Source organism: Lynx rufus, unplaced genomic scaffold (genome assembly GCF_022079265.1).
Source record: "Lynx rufus isolate CCGP_SWC_20201006 ecotype Redwood Valley unplaced genomic scaffold, mLynRuf1.p SCAF_14, whole genome shotgun sequence".
Classification (NCBI taxonomy): Eukaryota; Metazoa; Chordata; class Mammalia; order Carnivora; family Felidae; genus Lynx; species Lynx rufus.
The window spans coordinates 13,009,412-13,031,113 of NW_025814828.1; the positions used below are offsets into that span (position 1 = coordinate 13,009,412).

A 21,702-nucleotide genomic window follows, 5' to 3' on the forward strand; every position below is an offset into this window, starting at 1 on the left:
CAGGGAATATTTCTGAGCAAAACTGCACCTCCCGCCCCAATCCTGTCAAGAAAATAAAATCGATTCAGCAAACTCCATTTGTTTAAAAATTTCAATAACAAAACGACTAGCGGAGAAAATAGGATACATTCAACATGTATTAAGTATGGAGAACTGTGTTAGAAGACCGGGCGGTTCAGTCAAGGTGAATAGGACACAGCACCCACCCCGCAGCTCGGGACAGGTAAACAGCTCTGGTAGAAGAGCAGGACTCGGGGCAGGTGTCCCAGCCAGAGACCTCAAATTCTGAAAGCTAGTCCATCTCTCCCGCCGCGAAAGTCACGATTTCCCCTTATCCCTAAATAATTTAGCATCAATTCCGAAGAGGAGCAACAGAAACAAAAACACAACAACGTATGCCCACTCAGCTCCCTCCCAAACACTGCAATATTTCTAAACTTTTCCCTCAGGATAATAAAGAGTACCTTCCGGTACCGATTCATCGATTCCAGAAAACTACAAGTCCCAGTAGGCTGCATGCGCAGCTCAGAGGATAGTCTCCCCGTTTCAGAATGCCGCCTTATGCTCCAATCCTGAGCTGGGTCTGTGAGCCGTGGCCGCGCGGCCTGCTGGGACTTGTAGTCCGCTTCAGAGTCCCTTTCCCTGTCTGCGCAGGCTCGCGCGGCCTGTGTTCGCCCTTCGGCCCTGCAAAAGCCCAGCCCAGGCTTCAATGCTCCCCACCCCCATCCCGCTCCAGCCCCTCGGGGGCCAACCTCCTCCGGTCACGTGGCAAGCCTTTCATGCGGCGATTGGCCGTGGGGATTCAGGGGCGGGGCGCGGGGGCCCTGAAAGGTTCCGTGCCCCTTGTCGGGCCGCTTGTTTGGCTGCTGCCGTCACCTCATGGCGACGCGAGTAGAGGAGGCAGCGCGGGGAAGAGGCGGCGGCGCCGAGGAGGCTATTGAAACCGGACGGGGCGGACGGCGACGCAGCCCGCGGCAGAAGGTCAGTCTGGGAGGCGTCCGCGTTGTTGCCGGCAGGGGAAATGCTCGGGCTAGCTCTTTCGGGGTCCACATCTTCGCTCTCTCCGGTTACCTTTAGCCACGGGACGAACATCCGGCCCTTTTCCCTCCCGGGGGTGACGACAGTGGGAGCAGGTGGGGGGGGGGACTGGGACCGGGATGGATGGGGTGGGAGGAAGCGATGGTTGGGGTTTCGAGGCGCGTGGCAGACGCGGGGAGAGGGCAGGGGGCGCAGCCCCGTGTGAGGGGGAGGGGGTGCGAGGCGGGGGCGCACCAGGTGTGACAGCCACGTGCGGCCGGCGCCGGGGAGCCCCGGGCGCCAGGTGTTCCTTCTCCCAGCCCCCGCCCTCGGCGTGTTCTCGGTGCTCCCTGTGTTCCCCGCGCTGGGCGCCGCCGTCGGGGGGCTGCCTGGGTCAGTGGCCGGTCCTGCTCTTACCGGGCAGGTGCGCAGGGCGCGCTGCGGGGTGCGCCGGGGCGGCGCGGGCGAGGCTGTTGCGCAGTAAGATAACCGCGCGGGAGCCGGGGTTGCACTGCGCCCCCCTTCCCCCGCCCCCTCTGCGCTCCCCGCCACTGCGCGGGCGGGCGAGCGCCGCGGGGCTGGGAGGACCGTTCGGCTCCCGGCCCTGGGGCTCATCTCTGGGCGCCACCGGCCTGGTTACACGTGGGGCCGGCGATGGGAAGACGATGCTGGAGGACCTGGGTCCCGCAGAGTTGGGGGCAGCATCGCGTGATAGCCGGTCTTCCCATTTTAGCCTCCCTCCTCCTTCTTGCTCTTTATTTCCCCTCCTTTTTTTCCTTTCCTTTTTTTTTTTTCTTTTTTTTGGGGGGGGTGGTGAACGGAAACTTGACCGCCTCCCCCACCCTGGCCTTTGGTCTCTGTTAATCTGGGAGGCAGGCTGGACCGTTCCCCTTGCCTTACTTGACTCACGTCAAGGAGTTCTCAGTGTCTCCCTGGATACAGGAAAATCGAGACCTCCAGAATGGGAGAATTCCACTTGTTCTGGAGTCAGTGGGTGGAGTTCGAAAAAGATTGCACAACAAATGGGGTACAGGGCTTTCAGGACCCAGGAGTGGAAATCCGCAGGGTAAGGCGCTGGAAAGGTGAAAACCCTGTCTCTTTTTCCTTACAGTGGAACATATTGAAACGTTCAACCTGTTGGACGTCCTGTTTGATCACTCGGGGCTGTTTAATATTACTTAGTTATGTGTTTGAATACTCTCAAAAATCATCCCTGTGTTAAATTACGAAATATTTTTCTAATGCGAATTTACCATCTTGAAAAAGAACAAAGGTTTGGTTTACATCTGAGCAAAGTGTCAAGAATTGGCTTTGGGGGGCCTGTTTCTAAGGTCGGGTATTTTCATGTCTTTCTGCATAAGGGTGTTACTACTTCTCAGTTACTTCTTTTTCTCTCCCTCTCTTTGTACTGTAAAATAAAGATCCAGTACTTGAAGGAATGAAAGAGAAGCTGTGGACTGAATGTACTCTAGGGATTCAGAACTGTCACTTTGGACACTTCATTTGTTCCCTGAGAGTGGGGAGCCAATCTCAGTGTTTGATTTCATAGGCCTCCCAGGGGAGGACTCCGATTAAAAAGCCACTACAGTTGAGGACATAAGTTCCCTTTTATGCCACTGGGATAAGGACCAGAAGTCTGAATTAGGAACTGAGGTTTAATCAACTAGCATTTTAAATGACCAAGATAAGAGGTAACGACCCTTTGAGGCAGCACTTTGGGTTACAGCTGGATATGAATAGTCATGTGTGTCTGTACTGTCTCATTTTTGTTTACTTATCTATGTACCTTTTTTTTTTTTTTTTTTTTTTGCTCATGTTTTTCTGGGCATCATTTTTCCTTTTGATTTCCACTTGACTATGACATGGAATTGAAATACATGATTAAATACTAGTTTTTGAATTTTCATTTAAAAAAAACTAGGTGACTGTCTTGTGTCTGCAAAAATCACTTGTTTATCACCCTTAATTTTTTTACTTTCTCTGGGTTATCAATTTGAAAAAAATATTCCTAGTTATAACTTCACTTGTACTCTATTTTCAGGAAGCACAAATGATGTTTAACTAATTGGCATGTTTTCAAAATATTGAAAGAATTAAAGGAAAAGTGGTCACTTTGGTTACATTATGGGACTTAAAGTGAAAAACAATTGCAGATGGGCTTTATTGGTTCCTAGTTGTTTGAACCATCTACTTAGTCCTTCACCAGCTCAGTTAATTGTGTCATTGTTTCATAACTACATTCATTGAATAGTCTCTTGAGGTATCTCTTTTCTTCTGAAGTTAATACTCGTACATTTCTAGGGATCTCTTGAATTGTCTAAAGTGCTGTCTGACATGATAGTCACTAGCTGCATGTGGTGGTTTAAATATTAATTGAAATTGAATAAAATTAAACATTCCATGCCTCATCCATACTAGCTACATTTCAAGTGTTTAGTAGCCAGTGTGGCTAGTGGCTACCGTATTAGAGCAGATCAAAAATATTTACATCATGGCATAAAATTGTGTTTGACAACATTGGTCTGAAAAGATAGGATATATGCGGTCATGTATTCCAGGCATTTTTTACCCTCTTCCGTGGGCCTCTTGTCTACGCTTGGCTCCGGAGAGTCCATTCCGCTAGTCTTCTGGCGGTTTTCTCCAGACATTTTTTAGAACATCAAGATCATTACTTTCTAAATTTCTATATAGTATTTGTTTTAGAAGGTTGAATTTTTAAAAAATCCATACTCTTTTTGAGCAGTTTTAGGTTACAGAAAAATCGAGCATAAATTACAGAGTTCCCATACATTCCCTCACACAGCCCGTTACCCCTATTATTTACATCTTGCAGTAGTTTGGTGCTTTTGTTAGAATTGATGAGTCAATTTTGATACATCGCTATTAACTAAAGTCCATAATTTGCATTGGAGTTCATTCTTCGGGTTATACATTCAGAGAGTTTTGACAAATGTATAATATCATGTATCTACCATTATAGTATTCTATGGAATAGTTTTCACTGCCCTGAAAATCCGCTGTTTATCCCTCCCTCTATTCCCCCCAGACTACTGGCAGCCACTGATCTTTTCACTGTCTCTGTAGTTTTGCATTTTTCCAGAATGTCTAAGGTAGGTTTTTTTTCCCCAATACTAGATTTTTGCTTGGGAATATTAAAAATTATTTAACTACTGTTAAACTTATTTTTAGGTCAGTAAACCATTTGGAAGGATAAAGATATGTAACCAAGGCTCAAATTAGCAAAATCTTACATCTACATAGTGCCCCATAATTTTTACAGCATATTTGCACATACGTTAACTCTTTCAGCATTACTGGATGCTATGGAGAAGGCTGGGCAGCTGTCGTTGCCCTCATTTAAAGATGACAAACTACTCAGCAAGGTCTAATAATTTGCCCAAGGGATGAAGCTGAGTCTGGAACCCAATACCCTTTCATCTAGACTGTGGTAATAAGTACTGTACTACCAGGTGAATAGTATGGATTTTGGAGTCAAGACTCTTGACTCTCTGCCATTTACTAGCTGTGCAAGCTTGGGTGAGTTTCTCAATCTTTCTGAGCCTCCATTGCATCATCTGTAAAGTGATGATGATGCTAACACCTACCATATAGGATTGTTGTGAAGAGTAACAGTTGATGGAGAGTGTTCAGCACAGTCCTGGGACTGGGCATGTAGAATTTTATTTGATCTGGCAGGGAGAATATATGAAAGATCCATTCCTCTTGCTTTTAGTGTGCTATTAATTTTGTAAATCCATCTTCCAACCTTTGTATTCTTCTCTCTTCCCAGAATCTCTCTGTGATAGATGAAATGAGGAAAAGTCCAGTCAGGGTGTAGCAAGAGTGTGGGGTAGGAAGAAACCATTTCACTATTTTGTTTTTTCTCCCCAGTTGTGGATTTGAATTTCCACTCTTTTGGCACAGAGATTAAATAATAAGAATCGAAGTGATCTTCTATTGACAACATTGTTGTCTGTCATCAAACTTCGGTAAATTTCGTTTTCAAGGGGAACCAAAGAGGCAGCAGTAATGAGAGCAGACCAGATATAACACATTCCTTTACTAATACCATGTTTTTAGATCTTAATATGCCACATTTGTTTACTATGTTACTGGAAGATGTTTTGTATATTATGTGTTTCATTTATATCGGTCTTGACTAGAGAATTTTTTTTCTCAATTGAAGTATAGTTGACACACAATGTTACATTAGTTTCAGGTGTACAACTTAGTGATTCAGCAAGTCTGTACTTGATGTTGTGTTCACCACAAGTGAAGCTACCCTCTGTCATCATACAGTGCTGTTATAATACCTTTGACTGTATTCCTTATGCTGTACCTTTCATTCCGGTGACGTATTCATTCCATAACTAGAAGCTTGTACCTCTCACTCCCCTTCACCCATTTTGCCCACCCCCCCCCCCCCCCGGCAGTCCTCAGGTCTCTGTATTTATGGATATGTTCGTGCTTTTTGTTTATTTTTTTTTTAGATTCCACATACAATGAAGTCATGGTATTTGTCTTTGACTTACTTCACTTACATAATGCCCTCTAGCGCCATATAGTTGATTAGAGAAATTTTATGGAGGAATGTATATGTCAAATCTAGATGTCATGAAACAGGGTGTGTATGATTTGCTTTTGTGTGGGATTCTTCACAGAAGGATTCACTATAATAGATTTTTCAATAGATGTTCTGTTCAGATTTTAACACTTTACAGAGAGGTGTGTTTCAAAGGAAAGAAATTTGAGTCCTCACTGTTTCCTGCAGTGTGCTAGGCACTTAAAATGTGCTTCCATTCTAGTGTCTGCAGAGTAGGTGGTATCCCCAGATGTATAGATACGACATCTGAGGCTCAGTCAAAAAACAAAAAAACTTGCTTAAATAACATAGCTCAGAGTTGGTGAAGTTGGCCCAGCGTTGATATATAATTGTGCAACTGATAGGCCCTACTGCATGGACAGTTTCTGCTTACCTAGCAAGTTTTAATCTAATATCCCAAAGAAACTCCTTTACCTTTTCCTCCCCTTCCCAGTCCTTTTCCCTTCCCTCAATTCTTTTTTGCTTGGTTCTAAACTAATTATCAGTAACTTTCAGTTAGTATAACAGATGTGACAGTATTTTAAATGTATAAAGTAACATAAAAATTTAATGTAGTATTCATTAGCATTGAGAATTAGCTATGTTTAAATTTTTCCCAAGTGGAGCATTTCCAGAAGAGAATAAGTATAGGTCAGGTGACCCTTTAAGGATTTGAACCCTGAAAGTATATTTTTATGATTCAGTTTATTTCCTAGTTGAAACTCTCTTGGTACTTATAACTACTTAAATTTTATTACTTGAAAGAAAAGATAAATAAAATGGCCAGTGTTGTCTTCCTGTGCTATCAAAATATTTTTTTCAAAATAATTTCCTTAGCATTTATTGCTCAGGGTGTTGATTTGCATTGTGTTTCATTACCAAAATGTCCCCAGAACGCCCCCCATAATCCCCAACTTCCCATTCTACAGTCTGCCATAAGTAATATTGCTAAACTAGCACTTTTCCACTTTTTTTCACCTCTCCTTTCAGAAAGGTCAGTGTAGAATAGTTTGGTGAGGAAGATGTGCCAGTAGCTTAGAAGCATCTTTTGCTAAGGATTTTATGGATCCATGTGTGGGCCATATTAAAAGTGAGAATGGAGGCATTTTGCATAATTTGCAAATGCATCTTTATTCAGATATTATTATAACAGTTGTGTGTGCTACAGTTTATGTTGATTAATCTTCTTACAACTCTAGAAGGTAGATAATTGTACATCCCTAAGTTTACAGATAAGGAAACTGAGGTTGACCAATCTCATGGCTACATGGGAAACAGTAAGTGGTATATTCAAAGGTCAGGCTTTTGGGGGGCTGAAGTTGTTACCCATATGCCATGTGTCTTGTGTTTTCAGCGCATTTCTCGATAGTAAATACAAACATCCACCTTGTTAAATGTAAGCAAAACTTGGTGGTGGGTGAAGAGAGAAATAATTTTTGCTAAATGAAAACAGATTATAAAGGGTGGGTCGGATCTTTGGGGGTATAGAAAAGCTATTGTAATCTAGGAAGTTTTGAGGGGAGTTCTGAGCCTTACAGGTTTCATAGCTTTTGTTTCATGGTCGGCTTTAAGATAAATGATAAAGAATGCTTTAATTCCCCGCAGAAACACCTCTAAATGTAATTTGGACAAATGAAAAGAGGGTTTAGGAAGTCCTTTTTTTAAAAACGTATCTTTTTTTTTTTTTTTTTTTTAATTTTGAAAGACAATGCACACACAAGAGCAGGGGAGTGGCAGAGAGAGAGGGAGGGAGACAGAATCCCAAGCAGGCTCTGTGCTTAGCACAGATCTCACAAACTGAGATCATGACATGAGCCGAAATCAAGAGTCTGGTGCTTAACCGACTGAGCCACCCAGGCTCCCCTAAATTACCTGTCTTAAAGTCCACACAACACAGTGTTAACAAAGAACTAAAGTGGTCTGGGTAAGTAGGACAGGAAAAAAGAGATAACTTGATGTTCAGAGGTGCATCATAGTTGGTAAATGTGGAGCTGGTGAAGTGTGACTTCATGAAATTGGGATGGGGTGTTCCATTTAGGTAACTCATAAAAGTAGGAGATCATTTTACATCTCAGGAGTCTGTGCCTTGAAGATGCTAATTTTGTGACCCAGGCCCTTCCCCTCTGCAAAATCGGTCAAGTCCAAGCATATTTCAGTAGCTTTGGGCATTAAAATTTTTGGGTTTCCTGATACTTTTGCTGCCTAGATAGGTGTTTAAGTTAATGCAGGTATCTCTCAGATTACAGATTATCATTGGGTTACAGTTTTAGAGCTAGAAGTGATTTTACAGATCAGAGTCTAGCACCTTTTATTTTTTATAAAATAAATAGCCATAGAAGTTACATGTGAAATCTAATGCCATCATCCTTGTTTTAAAAGGCAAATGATGTGCACATTCTAATATAGATGTTAGCACCTACCACTGGAGATGGTAACACTACTGCCAGGGAGGCCATAAGGCTACAGAAGCTGTGTCGCAACTAGACCTTTTCCGGATCTGTTTGCTCACTCTTGGCTTCTTCACCAGTGGGGGAAATCAGGTTCCCTCATCCTAACTTCAGCACTGGTTTCCCTCTTTCTCATTTACTATTAATGCCTCCATGTGCTCCCCGTCCTCCAAACATATTGCAACAGATCATCCTGGAGACTTTTGCTGCCAAAAATTAGGAGTTGGGACAACTAGCACTTACTGCCTCCAATTTTTATCCCTCCTCAGAACTCTCATTTCTCTGGCTTTACTTATGTTTTAATTTATTCATTATTTGGGTAACTACTTTATTGAGGTATAACTCACATACCATACAATTCACCCACTTAAACGATACAGTTCAGTGATTTTTAGTGTATTCACAGAGTTGTGTGACCATCACCACATTTATTTTATTTTTTGAATTGGGAAGTGTTCCCCCCCCTTTTTTTTTAATACTTATTTTTGAAAGAGAGCAAGCAGGGGAGGGGCAGAGAGAGGGGGACAGAGGATATGAAGCAGGTTCCATGCTGACAGCATTGCAGGGCTTGAACTCATGAACCATGAGCTCATGACCTGAGCTAAAGTTGGTTGCTCAACTGACTGCACCACCCACGTGCCTCAACATATTAATTTTTGTTTTAATGTTTTTTTTTTTTAATTTTTTTTTCAACGTTTATTTATTTTTGGGACAGAGAGAGACAGAGCATGAACGGGGGAGGGGCAGAGAGAGAGGGAGACACAGAATCGGAAACAGGCTCCAGGCTCTGAGCCATCAGCCCAGAGCCCAACGCGGGGCTCGAACTCACGGACCGCGAGATCGTGACCTGGCTGAAGTCGGACGCTTAACCGACTGCGCCACCCAGGCGCCCCTGTTTTAATGTTTTTTAAATTTATTTTTGAGAGTGTGAGCAGTGCGGGGGGACAGAGGATCCGAAGCAGGCCCCACGCTGACAGCAGGGAGCCCATGTGGGGCTTGAACTCAGGAACCATGAGTTCGTGACCTGAGCCAAAGTCGGACACTCAACCTACTGAGCCACCCAGGTGCGCACGCCCCCCCCCCCACGTTTATTTTTTAATATAACCTTGGAAGAACGTATTCTCTGGAATGATACAGAGAAAACTAAGAATTCAGTCTCTGCTTTCCAAGCCCTAGGTTCATGACTGAACACAAACTAGCTAAAATTGCCTTATCAAGTGAGCCTATTTGTTCATCATACCTGCCTGTAAGACAGTTCTGAGGATTAAATGAGGAGAAGCGTATCAAGTACTGTTGGAGAGGTTTCTGAATGAGCCAGAGGAAATGGCACTCCTCTCCCTGTTCACACTAGGTCCTGTGGCCATATTCTCTAGAGATGGATTTGTTTGGTTAAGGGTGCCAAGATAAGGACCTCCCTTAGACCATGGTTGGGCCAAGCTGGCCTTTTAGTCTGTCTCTCTTCCTGTTCTGCCACAGCCAGGACAGCAGTTCTCAAACTTTTTGGTTTCAGAATCTTTTTTGAGAACTCCAAGGTGCTTTTGTTTTTGTGGGTTACAGCTAGTATTTCACATATTAGATATTAAAACAAATTTTAAATTATTCATTTATTTATTTATTTTTTCAACGTTGTTTATTTATTTTTGGGACAGAGACAGACAGAGCATGAACGGGGGAGGGGCAGAGAGAGAGGGAGACACAGAATCGGAAACAGGCTCCAGGCTCTGAGCCATCAGCCCAGAGCCCGACGCGGGGCTGGAACTCCCGGACCGCGAGATCGTGACCTGGCTGAAGTCGGACGCTTAACCGACTGCGCCACCCAGGCGCCCCTAAATTATTATTCATTTAAAATGAACTAATGTTGTACCAGTTAGCTATTGTTGTATAACTTAGTGCTTGAAACAACATTTATGATCTCACTGTTTCTATAGGTCAGGGGTGTGGGTGTGGCTTAGCTGGGTCCTCTGCTTTAGGGTCTTGTGGACTATTGTCATCTGAAGGCTTGATGGGGATGGATCCATGTCCTAGTTCACTCATTGTAATTGTTGGCAGGATTCAATTCCTCATGAGCTGTTGGCTCGAGGCCTCCCTTGGTTCCTTGCCACATGGGCCTTTCCATCTGCATCTCACAACATGGCTGCTGGTTTCATCAGAATGAGCAAGAATGTCAGCACAAGAGAAGGAAGTTGCAGTCTTTTGTCACATAACCATACAAGTGACATCCCCTCACTTTTGCCAGATTCTTCATTAGAAGTTAGTCACTAGGTCTAGCCGCATTCGAGGGGAGGGGATTATACAAGGTTGAGGAGGATCACTGGGATCATTGGGAACCATGTCAGAAGCTGCGTACCACATATTAACCTAATGTTTTTTGAAAATTAAAAATTATTGATTTTCCAAAGTAAAAGAACAGACTCCTAAATACAGAGAACAAACTGGTGTTGCCAGAGGGGATGTGGGTGGGGTAATGGGTGAAATAGATCAAGGGAATTAAAGTGAGAAGAATGGCATTCTTCTCTGCCCCTCCCCCACTCATGCTTTGTCTCTCTCTGTCTCAAAAATAAACATTAAAAAAAATTGGTTTACCAAATTGTGTTGATTTTCCAAATGTTGACACATTTTGTTATATCAAAATCCTGTTAATATCACCACTGATGTCCTCTGCAGAGTCTTTTTTTAACAATGTTATATTAGTTTCAGGTGTACAGCATAGTGATTTAATAATTCTATACATTACTTAGTGCTTATGACCTTAAGTGTAGCCTCCATATGTCACCGTACAGTGTTACTACAATATTATTGACTACATTCCCTATGTTGTACAGTAAAGTCTTAAGTATTGGGAAGCTGTCAAACTTATGGTAGCAGATAGTTTTCAGAAATTCTAAATTTTGCTTAAAAACTCAATTGTTACCATTGGCAATAAATACTGTCAGTTGTTTGCCTTGAAGTAACAAGCTCAGTGTATATATTTTGGAGACTCCATCTGCCAAATACCCAAGTCTGAATAAACAAGCACGGGTTGGTTATCTTTAAAAAAAAAAAAAAAAAAAAAAGAAAAGAAAAGAAAAAAAAAGGTGATGAAAAAAGCTGCTGGTTGGGCTTATAATTCAAGCAACCGCATTAGTGGTTTTCTTCAAGATCCGCTCATGCTTTGGTGTGCAGCAGAAGTGCTTTATGTGTACTTTATGTGTTGTCACACAGAGATAAAAAGATGTGTAGCCATTGGTTGAGATTTAATAAAAATTCGTAATTTTTACTGCTTCCTCAAGGGCATTTTTACTCGCCCTCCCCCCCAACTTTGAGTACACGGTGTTGAAGAAAATGATGACTTAAGAGTTTGATGCCGCTACGTTGACTTTGTTCTAAGAAGGCAGCACTGGTATTCTTTACTGCTTTTGTACCATTAGTGCAAATGTTAACACCAAAAGACAAATAATATCTCCGTATTACTATGAAAATTATGTTTGAGCTTGCACACTACCATGAAGGGTTCATGGGGACCATACTTTGAGAACCACTGTCCATGAGTTTTATTGGAAGTGGGCTTTGCTTTTCCTTGTTGTTTCCCAAGACAATTCTGTCAGAAGAGAATAGGTTTATTTTTCCTGGGCCTTTTCCTAAGACTTGTTCTAGGAATGTGGAATCCCAATTATTACTGACTCAAGTGCTTTATCTTGCTAAGGGGGCAATTCAGTAATCCTTAGCAACCAGAATTTTTTTTTTTTTTTTTTACAATTCCTAATGGCCAATATAAAGTTAGGTTTTATTTGCTAAAGGCTTAAAGAACATTCTAAACCAAAATACATTCATCATGATTCGTGAGTGTGTGTGTGCACGCACGGTGGGGGGGGGGCTAAAATATACATAACATAAAATTTACCATTTTTTAACGTTTATTTTGAGAGAGTGCATGTGTGCGCACGTGGGGGAGGGGCAGAGAGAGAGAGCACGCACGCGAGAACACCAGGCAGGCTCCTCGCTAAGAGTAGGGACAAGAGCAGGGACTGGATCTCATGAACCAGATCCTGGTGAGATCCTGAGCTGAAAGCAAGAGTCGGACGCTTAACTGAGCCACCCAGGCGCCCCTAAAATTTACCATTTTAACCATACAGTTCAGTGGCATAAATTATATCAATTACGTTAACAGTGTTGTGCAAACAACACAATCATCCACCTCCAGAACTTTTTCATCTTCCCAAACTGAAATTCTGTATTCCATTCCCCCTGACCCAGACCCTGGCAACCATTATTCTACTTTCTTTCTCTGTGTATTTGACTACTGTCAGTATGTCATATAAATGGAATCATACAGTGTTTGTCTTTTTGTGTCTGGCTTTTTTTCACTTAAGATGATTCTTTTTTTCTAAGTTTATTTAAGTAATGTCTACACCCAATTTGGGGCTCAAACTCCTAACACCTACATCAAGAGTTGCATGCTCTTCCACCTGAGCCAGCCAGGTGCCCCCACTTAACATGGTATTTTCAAGGTTCATCCATGTTCTAGCATGTGTCAAAATTTTCCTGTCTAAGGCTAAATAATATTCTAATGTATGTATTATATGCCACATTTCATTTATCTGTCTGTGAACACTTGGGTATTCGTCATGATTCTTAACTTCAAATGTGATTCTTTAGGACACCCCCCATAGAAGCATTACTTCCAAGCTCAGTAAATGCAGGTCTCAAATAACGGGCTTTTCCCCTCTTCCTACTTTTCTCCCTAGTTTATCTGTATAATGGGGTGATGTTCTCACTATCTTAGAACTGTAAGGTTAAAGTAAATAATGTACTTAAAATGTCTAGCGTATAACAATTAGTAAATGTTAGGTTTATTCTTTCCTTAGCCTTATGTATGTTAACCCTGTTTTGTAAATTCCATGTATCTCAAACAGTAGACTTAGATTTTTTCAGTTTATTCTAATTGAGGTAAAATGGTAATATCACATATTAGTTTTAGATGTACAATGTAATAATTCAGCATTTGCATACACTACGAAGTGATTGTTACAATAAGTCTATTTACCATCTGTCACCATACAGTTGACCTCCTTTACCCTTTTGCCCACCTCCAACTCCCTTCCTCTCTAATAACCACTGATCTGTTCTCTGTATCTATGAGTTTTGTTTTTTAGATTACACATATAAGTGAAATCATAGGGTTTTTGTCTTTCTCTGACTTATTTCACTTAACATAATACCCTCTAGGTCCATCCATGTTGTTGCAAATGGAAAGATTTCATTCTTTTTTATGGCTGAATAATAACTCCATTGTGTATATACCACATCTTCTGTATCCATTCCTCCACTGATGGACACTTAGATTGTTTACTTATCTTGGCTATTGTAAATAATGCTGCAGTGAACATAGGGATGCATATATCTTTTCAAATTTGTATTTTCATTTTCTTGAGATAAATACACAGAAGTGAAATAGCTGGATCATATGGTAGTTCTTTTTTTTTTTAATTTTTTAAATGTTTAATTATTTTTGAGAGAGAGAGCACGAGCAAGGGAAGGGCAGAGAGAGAGAGAGAGAGACAGAGACACAGAGAGAGACACAGAATCCAAAGCAGGCTCCAGGCTCTGAGCGCTCAGTGCAGAACCTGACACGGGGCTCGAACTCACGAACTGTGAGATCATGACCTGAGCTGAAGTCGGATGCTTAACTGACTGAGCCACCCAGGCACCCCCTTCAGTTGTTTTTTTTTTTTTTTTTTAACTTATAAAGTGATTTGGCAGATATCCTAGCCATAGTTATAAATTGAGGCCAAGTTTAAATGAGATATTCCAATTTTCAGAATTGTTTTAAGAAGGAAATAAATGAGAACTGCTACCCCACCTCATGCTTAGTAGATCTTCTATAATCCAGTAGAAGATGTGTGTATAAAGATGGGACAGACCCAGAGGTGTAGAGCAGGGTGAAGGGAAAAGATGACATGAAACAGGAACTCTTGCCATCTTTAGACCTAATCTTGGGGGTGTAGTGGTAGAATAATAGGTATAATACTGTGATGTCACCCCAAAATTAATCAAAATTAAATCAGTCAACTTCAAAGTTTTTTTTTTTTACTGAAATTACTACATTCACATAATAAAAAATAAAATAGAACCAAAAAGTACAAAATTAAAAGTAAGCCTTCCTTCTTTTCCAGCTTCTAAACCCCCATCCATTGTGAACAATTTTGAGGATATCCTCAGAAAGTTTTTACCAATATACTGGCTTATATATGAATACTTTTTAAATTTATACTGAGACATTCATCCTGCACTAGATGTTTGTCTTTTTCCTTAGTTATACCTTGGAGATCTGTCCATATTTTATTTACTTACTCCTTTATTTTAGAGCATGAGAGAGAGGGAGAGAGAGAATCTTCCGTGGAGCCAGTCGTGGGGCTCAGTCTCATTACCATGAGATCATGACTTGAGCCAAAGTCAAGAGTCAGATGCTTAACCAACTGAGCCACCCAGGCACCCCTGAAGATTTGTGCATATTGATGTGGATCTGCCTTATTCTTCTGAAAAGCTGTGCAGTTCTACCTTGTATGGATGAGCATTATTTATTTAACCAATTCCTCACTGGTAGACAGGTGGTTTTGCATGGTAAGAGCCAGTAATTTGGTGAATAGCCTTTTTTGCCTTTGAGTGAGAATGTCTCTTGAATAAACTAGCCATGGAATCACTAGGTGAAAGTGAATATGTACTCAGACATTGGTAGATACTGCTAAATACCCCTACAAAATGAATACTCTGCTAATTTAGACTCCCCAGGACTGTACTGAGGGACATGTTTGCCCACATGAAGGTTTGTTTTGTGGTAGGTTAAAGATTATTTACTTGCATTTCTTTGATCTTGAATGAGGTTAAATATGTTCTTTAACTGTGATCTGCTTGTTCACAAACTCTTGCAAATTGGGTCTCTGACTCATTTGAAGCCTGTACAAATGTGGCCTTTTGGCTGGTCCAATGTTTTCAGTTACTATTTAGTAAATTGATCTTCCTCTCCTTTAAAAAAATAAAATAACTTTTGTGCTTCTTGATTTATTTAGAAAGGGCTTTCCCATGCCAAGATTATGGAAAAAAATTTTACTTAGGACTTCTAGTGCTTTGTGGTTTTCATTTTTTTCAGTCTTGGTGCATCTGGAGGAATGCTACAGGATATCATTCTTTTTCTCCCAAATGGTTTGGAAAATATCGGAAATCAATTCTTTTCTTTTCCTTTCTTTTCCTTTCTTTTCAAGTGATTTTATTGGTGAAATTTGTTTTGTTTGATTTTTTTTATGTTGTTTTTTTTTTAAGAGAGAGTGCACATGCACACTAGAGAGTGGGGGGAGGGGCAGAGAGAGAGGAGGATAAGAGGATCCAAAGCAGGGCTCGATTTCACTAATGGTGAGATCATGACCTGAGCTGAGGTCTTAACTAACTGAGCTACCCAGGCAACCCAATCATTTTATTTTCTTTACCAATTTGAAATGACACCATTTAAAAAAATACAGTGAATTCCCACATACGGTTCTGCATGGTCTGTTTTGGAAGACAGTGCTATATAATTAGGAATTCTCAGACAAGTATTTCATGCCTGAGATAAAAATAAGGACTCATCTGTGGGAGTTTGTATTTTGACATATTAGGAGTTTATCGTCTTAAAGAATATAGGCGTACTATAGAGACGTACACCAAAATATGCTTATATTCTAGTGCACGGTAATATATCCTTTTATCTGTTAAAAATTAAAACTCTTTCATTTCATTTCTTTGTTCTAACACAGTAAATCTACTAAAGGAGGTATTGAGTTATCTAATACATATCTTAAAGGCTTTGGTCCAAGATGATTGAAACAGAATTTTGAGATGAATGATTGATACAGTGTTAACTGTGTGGAAGAGTTTGCTATCCAGAATAATTCTTTTAAAGACTAAAATAGCTTTACTATATTAACTATTTTAAATGACTTATATAAAGCCAAAATCACTTTTCTAATTTAGAAAGTACATGAAACCCCCACCAACTCCATCCACCTATTTAAGAAAATTAAAAAGCACATGAAAATGTACATTTTTAATAAGTTTGTAAAATTTCTCAAAATGGATATGTTTAGGAAGGAGGTTCATATTTTAAAAACCAACCAAGGCTGATAGTGGATGTCTGGAGAGATACAGAGTATCTTTGGTACGTTTCAGGATTTCCTCCTGCAGTCCTTCCTTTGCTGGCCTGCCCTGAGCCTAGTAAGTACGTACTCTTGTCCTCACATTCCTGTTTGGCAGTTGACACTCTTCGGGCAAATTATTAGAAACCTAGGGTTGAAGAGATTTTTAGACATAATTTAGTTTATCCTAAGACACAAAAAAGTAAAATAACAAAAACCTTAATGCCTTAAATAATCACTTAAAATTATTTAAAGATATCCTTACCTCCTGGGAATGCAAGCTGGTGCAGCCACTCTGGAAAACAGTTTGGAGGTTCCTCAAAAAACTAAAAATAGAACTACCCAACGACCCAGCAATTGCACTATTAGGCATTTATACAGGTGTGCTGTTTTGAAGGGACTCATGCACCCCCATGTTTATAGCAGCACTATCAGCAATAGCCAAAATATGGAAAGAGCCCAAATGTCCATTGATGGATGAATGGATAAAGATGTATTATATATATATATATATATATATATATATATATATACACACGTATATGTATATACATATGTATATATATGTGTATATATATATACACGCATACATACAATGGAGTATTACTCAGCAATCAAAAGGAATGAAATCTTGCCATTTGCAACTACGTGGATGGAACTGGAGTGTATTATGCTAAGTGAAATTAGAGAAAGACAAAAATATGACTTCATATGAGGACTTTAAGAGACAAAACAGATTAACATAAGGGAAGGGAAACAAAAATAATATAAAAACAGGGAGGGGGACAAAACAGAAGAGACTCATTGAGAACAAACTGAGGGTTACTGGAGGGGGTGTGGGAGGGGGGATGGGCTAAATAGGTAAGGGGCACTAAGGAATCTACTCCTGAAATCATTGTTGCACTATATGCTAACTAATTTGGATGTAAATTTTAAAAAATAAAATTAAATTAAAAAAAAAAGATATCCCTACCTCTGACTTAGGCCTGTGTCCCCTCCCTAAGTCCCAGAGTTAATCACTGCTAGAAATCTTAAAGCTTTTTCCCAGTGTTTTCCTAAATTCATCCTAGTATATCTAACATGCCATATATTTTTAGACATCCATTTAATTTGTTAGGCTTATTTTATAAACTGCATGAGAGATGTGTTTGACCTTTCATTTTTCAAGGCTAATGTATGAAATGAGGGGAGTTGTGTAATGGAGAAAACATAGGCTCTTGAGTTTGACCTGGTTTTGAATTTTGTGAGCTCCTTTTATTGACTTTAATATGATCGTGGGCAAGTTACTTTAACTCCCTAAGTTTCATTTTCCTTATTGGGGAAAATAAGCCCCACCTGTCAGAGGGGAAGGTTAAATGGCGGTAAGGGGCTTGCAGGTTCTGAAGGTTCACTTTGCCTACTTGATAAATTTTTCCACGGCTGTTTGGGAACTTGAAGCTAGCTAAGATCTCTCCTCAGGAAAATATATACATGTGCAGTCTTTCCCGCCTGCTCCCTCTGAAGGGCCACCCTAGCCCTCAGTGGCAACGACTGAGTGATTTCTGCTTTCAGCACATGCCTAGCACTGGTTGAAGGCATTCGATCTCATTTAAGCAAATGGTAGTTGAAATAATTAGGAAGTGAATGTGGGTGTTGGCTTTTTAGTTTTTTATTTAGACCAGTCTTATTAAAAGAACAGCCATTACTAAAAAACATTTAAGCGCTTGAAACAAAATAAGCCAAAGAAATCTGGTTCTTTAGCTTTAGCAATATTTGAAAGAGCATAACTGAAAGTTTTAAATTTGGAAATTGTTCACCTTTCTCTTTATTATTCACAGAGTATAAGGGAAAGAAATTTATTTAAATATTTTTTTCTTCAGGCTTTTAATTCCCATGTGATCTCAGTTTCAAATGTATTGATGAAAAAAGCTTTTACACATAGTAGATGAATACAGTGTATTCATGTTTGCAAAAATTTTTAGCAATAGCGATTCTTTGCTCCTACAGTTAATGATTGGTGAACTGGTGGCTATCATTTTGAAGGCATCTCTTCTTCACTTAAGGAGTCATCTTAGCTCCAAGTATTTAGACAATGGAAGGAAGGTTGAGAAATGTATCCTTTGACAGGAGGGGACTGGCTGGGGTGGAGGATTGCTAGGGTTTAGGGCTCCAGTAAACACTGCTCTGGCCGAATGGACCTGCTCTCTCGAGTGTCTTTCAAGCTGCAAGAGCTGTGTGTGCTGCTTATGACTGTAGACTCATAAAACAAAAATGTGATAGCTCATGTTTGATGATTTTCAGGGAAAAGTTCGTATAGAAATTTATCTTGAAACTACTTACTGTTGGTTTCATTTTCATTTGAGATTGGGATTTCAATAAACATTTCCTCCTCATTTTTTTTTTTTTAATTTTTTTAACGTTTATTTATTTTTGAGACAGGGAGAGACAGAGCATGAACAGGGGAGGGTCAGAGAGAGGGAGACACAGAATCGGAAGCAGGCTCCAGGCTCTGAGCCGTCAGCCATCAGCCCAGAGCCTGACGCAGGGCTCGAACTCACGGACCGCGAGATCGTGACCTGAGCCGAAGTCGGCCGCTTAACCGACTGAGCCACCCAGGCGCCCCTCCTCCTCATTTTTCTTAATGATAGGTACTATGTTAGAGAACTGTATTCATCTTGGTATTTTTAAAAAAAAACAACAAATTGTTATGAAGGTAACTCATGATCCCTAACTTGAAAGATAAAAATAGGCATGCTGTAAAAGCCTTGTGTTCCCCTCCAGCCCCGCCCCATCAGTTTCTCGCCATCTCTCCATTAGTATGTTTCCTTGTATCCTTCCAGAGATTGTATATGATTCTCAATCATAAACTTATACCACCCCCACCACCACCCCTCCTCCCCCACACACACCCAAATTGTGGCATACAGTACATAGTACAGGACATTTTTCTTTTTCCCTTTTCAGCTTATCCTTACAGATCAGTAATTATGTAACTACCTTATTGTTTTTTTTAAATAGATGCAATAGTACTCTGCTGTATGGATGTACCGCATTGATCTATCCAGTCCATTATTTTGGTAGGGTGTATGTAGTCATTTTATCTTATTTTATTTTATTTCATTTTATTTTACTTCATTTTTAAAGTTTATTTGAGAGAGAGCGTGCACGCACACGTGAACAGGGGAGGGGCATCAAGAGAGGGGACAGAGAATCTGAAGTGGGTCCCACACTGATGGCAGAGAGCCCAATGCAGGGCTTGAATTCACCAATGGTGAGATCATGTCCTGAGCTGAAGGCAGATGCTTAAACCAACTGAGCCACCCAGGTGCCCCTATTGATTTAAGTATAGTTCACATGCGATATTAGGGTCAGCTGTACCATGTAGTGATTCAGCATTTATGTACATTACATAATGCCCACTGCAGTTTGCCATCTGTCACCATACAAAGTTACTACTGTCCAGTTCATTATTAATGGACATTTAGGGTATTTCTGATTTTTTTTTGGTTACTATAAATACTGCTATGTAAGTTTATATTTCGCAGATGTATTGGTTTGTCCATAGGAGAAATTGAGAAGAAATGAGTTTGGTGGGTCAAAAGCTATGTGGCATAAGTTTTTCCCCAACATTTTATTACGGAAAATTTCAAACATAAAGTTGAAAGAATTTGATGCTATCAACCATATTGCCACCATTTAGATTCTTCCATTGATAGTTTACTATACTTGCTTTTTCATTTATCTATCCATCTATTGGTCTCTTCACCCATGAAGCCATGTTAGGTATGTACATGCTTGGTTTTAACAAATGCATGCAACTCTGTAACCCAAATCCTAGTCAAGTTATAGAGCATCCCCATCACCCCAGAAAGTTTCCTTGTGCCCCTTCTCACACAATTCCTGCCCTGAATTGGACTCCTTAGTGGTTAAACCAGTTTGTCCCCCAACCAGGAATGCTTGACAGTACCCCACACCCTCTCCCACATTGTGTGGTCAGTGTTTTTGATGTGAATAATGTCATCTGATAGATTTTTTTAAAATGTGTATTTATTTTGAGAGAGAGCAAGTGTGAGTGGGGGAGGCACAGAGAGAGAATTTCTAGCAGGCTCCACACTGTCCATGCAGAGTTGACAAGGGGCTCGATCCCATGAACCGTGAGATTGTGACCTGAGCTGAAATCAAGTGTCAGACGCTTGACTGATTGAGCCACTCAGGCGCCCCATTATCTGATAGTTTTAAGTTGTACTTCTCTTATTGTGAGTGAAGCTAAGCATATGTTTACTAGCCACTTGTATTTTCTTTTCTGTGATTTTTTTGCTTCATATTGTTTGCCCATTTTTGTTGGGTTGTGGGTCTTAGCATTCTTTGAGTATCCATTTGTGTTAAATAAAAATTACTTTTTTAATGTTTATTAAAAAAAATTTTTTTTTTAATCTTTGTTTTTGAGAGAGAGACAGAGTGCAAGCAGGTGAGGAACAGAGAGAGAGGGAGACACCGAATCCGAAGCAGGCTCCAGGCTTTGAGCTCTTAGCACAGAGCCTGATGCAGGGCTTGATCTCCCGAACTGCGAGTTCATGACCTGAGCTGAAGTTGGACGCTTAAACCAACTGAGCCAGCAGGCGCCCCTATTTATTTTTAAAAGTTTATTTATTTTGAGAGAGAGAGTGGGGTAGGGGCATAGAGAGAGCTGGACAGAGGATCCACAGCGGGCTCTGGGCTGTCTGCACAGAGCCTGACGTGGGCCTCAAACCCACAAACTGTGTGATATCCTGACCTGAGCCAAAGTTGGATGCTCAACCTACTGAGCCACCCAGGCACCCCAATGTCTATTGAGAGAGAGAGAGTGCGCACATGCATGCATGAGCTGGGGAGGGGCAGAGAGAGGGAGGCAAAGGATCTGAAGCAGGCTACATGTTGTCAGCGTAGAGCCCGATGCAGGATTCGAACCCATGAACCATAAGATCATGACCTGAGCTGAAGTTGGACACTTAACCGACTAAGTCAGCCATGCGCCCCCAAAATTAATTTTTATCTTAAATGACTTGTGTAGAAGTTTTAATAACATTTACATATGTTCTATGATGCTTCCCGTGTTATTAGCATGAGTAGTTTTTGAATTTTTTTCAATTCCAATGGGAATAAAAATTGGCTGTAGTAATACTAGAAAATATAGTGAAGGAAAAAGAAGCACTACCCATAATTATACTATTTAAAAATAACCATTATTAATATATAGATGTATTTCCTCCCGGCACTTTCTTTTTTTTTTTTTCTTTTAATTTTATTTTTAAGTAATCTCTACACCCAACATGAGGCTTGAACTTAAACCCTGAGATCGAGTCACATGCTCTACTAACTGTGCCAGCCAGGTGCTCCTCCTCCCAATACTTTCTTTGTATATGTATACACATACATAAATGTACACGCATGTATGTAAAATTGGTGTGTACTGTTTTGCAATTTTTTATATACATAGTATTTGGGGAGCATCTTTACCCATTATTAAATACATTTCTGTAAGATGGCTAGGCCA

The 21,702-nt window shown here is 40.6% G+C and overlaps 1 protein-coding gene across 3 annotated transcripts in view; it reads left to right on the forward strand.

The window, feature by feature from the left end:
* The first annotated feature begins 847 nt into the window (after window positions 1–847).
* The window catches only part of TXLNG (taxilin gamma), a 92,346-nt gene continuing 71,491 nt past the window's right edge, over window positions 848–21,702 (forward strand). For 2 of the 3 annotated variants that reach the window (XM_047075950.1, XM_047075949.1), the window contains exon 1: window positions 848–981. In XM_047075950.1, the coding sequence (XP_046931906.1) occupies window positions 880–981 (102 nt within the window). In that variant the 5' untranslated portion in view covers window positions 848–879. Of the gene's footprint in view, window positions 982–1,939; window positions 2,084–21,702 lie in introns of those variants that run through there. The other variant, XM_047075951.1, reaches the window with a different exon arrangement.